The sequence below is a fragment of the Gekko japonicus genome, unplaced genomic scaffold, assembly GCF_001447785.1.
Source record: "Gekko japonicus isolate JY-2015 unplaced genomic scaffold, Gekko_japonicus_V1.1 scaffold188, whole genome shotgun sequence".
NCBI classification, from domain to species: Eukaryota; Metazoa; Chordata; class Lepidosauria; order Squamata; family Gekkonidae; genus Gekko; species Gekko japonicus.
The window spans coordinates 1,600,741-1,607,223 of NW_015163098.1; the positions used below are offsets into that span (position 1 = coordinate 1,600,741).

At 42.9% G+C, this 6,483-nt stretch overlaps 1 protein-coding gene across 1 annotated transcript; it reads left to right on the forward strand.

Annotated features, from left to right (window-relative positions):
• Positions 1-5,301: 5,301 nt before the first annotated feature.
• Positions 5,302-6,246, forward strand: LOC107106498 (olfactory receptor 10R2-like). Its single transcript, XM_015406659.1, has one exon. It carries the CDS (start codon positions 5,302-5,304, stop codon positions 6,244-6,246), a length of 945 nt encoding a protein of 314 aa, XP_015262145.1.
• The last annotated feature ends 237 nt before the right edge of the window (positions 6,247-6,483 follow it).

Here is a 6,483-nt window from a genome sequence, read left to right on the forward strand (position 1 = left end):
GCTGGCCTCCAAACAGGAAGATAGCCTCCGGGACTCCCAGCATTGGGTTCGAACATGCATTTCTAACATTCCAGGCAAACAGCCAATGGCTTTCCCTGCGACTCAGCATAGGAGATTGTGAGCTGGTTCCCATCTCACTTTCATTGCCTCCTCTATCTTTCCCATCCAATCTTCATCTTCTGGACAGGCTTGTATGTTTTATCTTAACCCCCCCCCCCTTCATTAGACTGTCAGATTTGCATGTGCTGGAAGTCAGCCATAGTTAGGAATTATAGACCCGTTGTTTATAGATATGAGTATGTGCTCTTCGTACTTTTTACATTCGTCTTGCTGATTCCCGATGCTATTACAGTATTAAACAATTAACTCCAAAACTTTTCCTGATTATTTTTGTGGTTCTCCACCATCCTATATGAACCACCCAATCCCAGGACTCAAATAAGAATGGCCCAGGATACACGTCTGCATGTGCACTTAACAGACAAAAGGGAGATGCTCCTGTATCTGAGGGGTAGGCTGCTCGGGTAAACACTACTGGCCTTCTGTGTTATTATGTCTGGCAGTCTTTAAGCAGCATCTGGACAGACACTTGTCAGGAGTACTGTGGGCTGATCCTGCATTGAGCAGGGGGTTGGACCGGGTGGCCTTGTATGGCCCCTTCCAGCTCTGTGATTCTATGATTCTACGTAGTGTGTGGGAGGGGGATGTAAAGGGGAAAGCAGCCTGCTGCAGGGTGAACTAGGTCGTGCAGGGGAAATAAAGGGGAGGGGATCATACACCGCTTGTCCTGAAGAGAAGGATCCACAGAGCCAGGTCCCTTGGTCATGGGAGATGGGACCTGGATCGGGAGCAGGACCCTCAACTGGGGAAGGGAAGAACCTTGTGATTTCATCAGTAGAAGAGGTCCAATAAGAATGTCAATCAACCACCATCTCAGGAGCAAAAGCACTTGGGGAGCGACCATAAAGTTGGGGAAGAAGGCTAATAGATTCTTTCGAATAATTGTGCTGGAGAAGACTCTTCAGAGTCTTTTGGACAGCAAGGAGATCAAATCAGTCGAGCCTAAAGGAAATCAATTCTGACTGTTCCCTGGAAGACCAGGTACTGAAGCCGAAGCTCAAATACTTTGGCCACCAAAGGAGAAGAGAGCACTCACTGGAGAAGACCCTGATGCTGTGAAAGATTGAAGGTAAAAGAAGAAGGGGACGGCAAAGGATGAGATGGGTGGACAGTGTTATCGATGCAATGAACATGAAATTAAGCAAACTCCAGAGCACAATGGAAGACAGGAGGGCCTGGCGTGATGTGGTCCATGGGGTCACAAATTGTCGGACTCGACTGTACAACTGAACAACAAAAGCCCTGTATGTGTTTCTGTGTGTTTGTCTATGTGTTTTGCTCTTTTATTTCTCTTTTAATAAAAAAACCCCTTTCTGGCTGAACATCCGTATCGTTTATTTGAGAGCACTCTTAAGGGAAATCTCCCTCGGTGTCCTTAAAGCTAATTCCCCCAACTAATTAGGAGACTACCTATTTGGGTAACAAAATATGTCCCTGATTCCTCTAGGAACTTTCTACTCTTGTGAGATCTCAAAGACAATGTGATGGCTAATGAGTTTTGTATGATGAAATACCAAGGAAATGATATCCTATGGGATTTGGAAACTTGTTTACAATACTTCATGCATTATAAAAGCCATATGCAAAGAACGATATTGCAGCAAATTGGTCTCCATTGGAATGGAATCCAAAGTCTGTTTCCACGTAAGCATTCTGCTTTACATATTACTTCTTGACCCGTAAATGTAGTCTTGAGTTTCAGTAGTGTTTTTAAAAGGCACTCACTCTATATGCTTTCTAGATTGAAGCTGAATGCTCTGTGGCTGAATAGCTGCTTTAAATACAACAGGTTCCAGCTTCTGTTTCTGGCATCACATGTTAGAAAGTTCTCAAGTAGCGGTGCTGAGAAAGATCTCCACAGATGACCTGGGAGAACTTCTGATCACTTTGGAATAGACAATGAGTCAAGAGAACAATGGACTGATTTGAAGGTAGATTCAGAGTACTTTGGACAGTCACTGCTTTGTTAGGCAGATCTCTGTTTAATAGTCCATCTTATGACAGATGATTTCCAATGTGGGGTATCTCAGTCCATTTGAATCATATACGCATTGGACCTTGAAGTTGGTAATATTCATATTCAGCTGAAGCTGAAATGAAAAGTACTGTGTGTGATAAAAAGAAGGCAATATGCACCACTGAGGAATCAAGGGCAGAGGCAGAGAGATATAAAGGGAGTGAGCATGAGTTAGGTGGAACTGGACCTGCAGCCCTCAGGGCAATCTACTGTATGCACAGGTGCCTTTTTGCCTCTGCTTACATCAACTGAAGGGTGTTAGGCAGGGATGCCTCTTAGCCCCATTGCTGTTTATATTCTATATCAACTGAAGAGAACAACTGAAAAGTCCCAGAATCTTCAGCTTTTCTTCATAAGGAAGATGCTCCAACCCCCTCATCATCTTGGTCAGCCTCTTCCATCCTTTTTTCCAGGACTGCAATGTCCTTTTGGATATATGTTGGCCAGGACTGTGCAGTAAAGGAAGCCGCACTGTAGATCTATACAGGAGCTTTATAATATTGGCTGTTTTATTTGGTATATTGGTTAGGAGCCAGTTTGGTGTAGTGATTAGGAGCATGGACTCTAATCTGGGAGAACCAGGTTTGATTCCCCACTCCTCCACATGTAGCTACTGATGTGACCTGAGGTCAGTCACAGTTCTCTCAGAGCTGTTCTGGAAAGAGCAGTTCCCTCAGAGCTCTCTCAGCCCCACCTGCCTCACGGGGTATCCTGTGAGCGACCAGCAGTACAGTTTGATTGAGAAATGCAAAAGCCAGCGACCAGCAATACAGTTGAATTGGAAAAATTTAAAAAGATAAAAAGAGATAAAATTAAGTCTTAAAAACATGCAAGATCATGCCAAATAACGACAAAATCAAAGGGATTTCCAATGCTTGTAAACCTGAGCACAGAATTTAGCCACCTGTTGAGTAGTCTGGAGGTTTCTATCAGACAGGAGATAATCAAGCTTGATTTTATTTGATCTCCCTGGAAATCCTTCTAACAGTGGGCTCTTTCCAATCAGACCTTTGTATAGTTCGGACAGTTAAACAAAATGTGTCCTATAGAGTCAATTTCACCCAGAGAACAGGAACATAGCCTTAGGGGGTAATGGATTGCTTTAAACCTCCCTTCCAACACTGCTGAAGGCAAAGTCAAACTTCTGGCCGGTGTGAATGCCCTTCTGGTGTTGTTAGATTCCAGAAAATATAAATAAGCAGCTGGGGCTGCAGTGTATCTTTTTTTTTTCTGAGGAAATGAATTCTGGAGATCTTGATATGTCCATTTGTCTTTTGGTATCTGTCACTTTTTGCTTGATGAATGATTTTGCCCGGTCTATTCCGATATCCAAAAGGGCTTGGGGAGAGAAGCCTAACGTTTTAATAGATTTTAGAACCTCCTTTTGCCAACTGGAATGAAATTGGTCTTTCAACAGTAATGAAAACAGGCCATGTGGGTTTGTATTTCCTGCCAGCCATTTAAAGATTGATAGGATGCATATTGTAGCCTCAAACCTTAACATTCCTGTCTCGTCTAACCCAGGAGTTTGACACACATTTAGGCACCTGGAGAATAGCTCTCGGCAATCTGGATTGTACTGTCTCAAGCGGAGAGAAAGAAGAAGATGGTGGTCCAAGGAATGTTCCATGTAATAGTCGGGCCAATGATTTAGCTTTAAATAATTTAAGGGTGGCTGTTATATAATGGCCCCCTCATGACTGATGAAATTTCAAAATGCTTATTTGCAGTTTTCTCTCCTGCATCTGCAACATAGCTTCTATGGGCTGCTCTGAAACCAGATGCTTGAAAGACTACTCCCAGATATTTAAGGCTGCTAACTTGTTCTAATTGATTCCCCTGCAAGACCCAGCGTCTGGTCTTTGGGTTTTTCCCAAAGGCCACAATTTTAGTGTTATCATGACTGACAGTATGTTGTTCTTTATCACAGTAGAGGGAGAGTCATATTAGGGCTCGTTTCAGTCCTATGGGCATTCTAGAAAGTAATACAGTATCATCTGCATATAATAATACGTGAATCTGCTGATGTGTGTGTGTGTGTGAAGATCTGCATCATTCACAAAATTTACAAGGTTGTTGATATAGAATATGAACAGCAATGGGGCTAAGAGGATGCCTGTTTCGGCTGCATCTTATTCTGAGGGTAGTTTGTTTATGACTAGCCTGAATGAGAAACAGCAAACATCTATCGATGGAAGAGCCCTCCAACTTTTGCCACAGTCTAGTTCTGGAGACTGAGTCAAAAGCTACCTTTAAATATACAAACACTGCATAAAGTGATGTTGGGCCTCCAATGAATTTCTCCACAAGATGTTGCAATGTTAAGCAGTGGCCTAATGTTGACCTACTCTGGAAACAAAGCAGCAGGGTAGAAGTTGAAGAGAGCTTTGAGGCAGTCCTCTCTCTGAGTCTTCTCAAGTTGTCTATTCTACATCGGTGTTCTTAACCATTTAGCCGAAGAAAGCTGTTACCAGGATAGATCTCTAACTTGCAAGCTGTCAACTACTTTAGATGACAGTTCTCAGCTGCTGCACGTTAATCACTTCTGGCAGCCTAAGCAACAATTCTGATAACAAGCCGACAGGTGGGAGTGATGACTTCTATGGTCAAGAAAGCTAACAGGCAGAAAAGGAGAACAGTTTCTTGACACAGAATTAGAAGAGATCCTAGAGGTCACCTGCTCAGTGTGGGAATTAGTCAACTACCTTTTAAAAGTATTGTAAAATGATTAAAGAAATCATTTACAGGAAATTTCTTGGGAGCAGTGCCTTTAAGAAGGGGCAGATCTCCCCAAAGCCCCACCATAGCTACTGGCCTGGTTGCAGCACCGATCCTTGTGGGAGTCTGCTGATCACTTCCCTCTACTGCCAACTTATTCCTACTCTGTCATTTAACCATGTTCTAATCCATAAATTGACCCAATCTCTTATTCCATGACTGCAGAATTTGGTGAGGATTTCAAAAAGTCCAAGTACATAACGAGAGGTGTGCACCCAGATATACCTGAGCAAGCCACAAGCTTCAACAGGCAACAACCTTGCCAAATGGGTAGGTGCCGCTTTTGGAAAGCATGCTCAGAAGAGCCAAACTATCATGAATGTAAGGTTCCTGTTGACCGGCACTGTCAGTGAGAATATAATGATTTATTTCCAGGTTCTACACCAATGAAACGAGAAAATAAAAGTGTGGTCACAGAATTCATCCTCATTGGCTTTTCCAGTTTCCCAGATCTGCAGGTGCCACTGTTTATGGTATTCACCATCATGTACTTGGCTATTTGGGTCGGAAATGTCATCATCATCACAACAATAAGGCATGAGTCCAGCCTCCACATCCCCATGTACTTCTTCCTCGCCATTCTCTCCAGTGCAGAAATCTGCTATACTCTTATTATTATACCCAATATGCTTGCAGATCTTCTGAGAGAAAAAGCAACTATTTCATTCATTGGCTGTGCTGCTCAGATGTATATGTTCCTGGCCTTTGGAAACACAAACTGTCTGCTTCTTACAACGATGGGGTATGACCGATATGTGTCCATATGTAAACCTTTACATTATCCGATTCTGATGAATCAGAGATTCTGTACTAAACTGGTTGTCTTTTCAGCAACGTCTGGTTTTCTTATATCTGTTGTGGAGACCTATTTCGTATTTAGCTTGCCGTTCTGTGGGTCAAATAAAATCCATCACTTCTTTTGTGATTTAGCACCTTTACTTCAGCTGGCCTGTGCCCGGAATTATATAGGGGAAATTGTGATTTTTCTTATTTGTTTTCTGGTGGTATTTTGCTCATTCCTCCTGGTCATTCTCTCATATCTTTTTATCTTAAACACAATCCTGAAAATCCCCACCACAGAAGGGAAGCGGAAAGCCTTTTCCACTTGTGCCTCTCATCTCATTGTGGTGGTTGTGCACTTTGGGTGTGCTTCCATTATTTACCTGAGGCCCCAATCCAGGTACACTATGAATGCGGACCTATTTATCTCTGTCACATACACACTGGTGACTCCATTGCTGAATCCTGTCATTTATACCCTGAGGAACAAGGATGTCCAAATAGCTCTGAGGAAATCCCTGGGCAGAAAGACATTCACCCAGAAGATCTGACAAGCATTTATGGGTGATGAAACAATCATGCCATAAATTTTATTTTACTTCGAAGCAAAGAATTATCACCCAGAGGAAGAGCTGTAGAATGTAGTATGTAGAGCTGTCTCTCTGTGTTATGTAGAGCTGTCTCTCTCTCTGTCTCTCTGTGTTATTCCTCTGAGGATGCCAGTCACAGCCAATGTTCCAAGCTGTGGAGTTTTGTGAGCAAAAATTCTCCTTTGTGAGTTGCTGGCG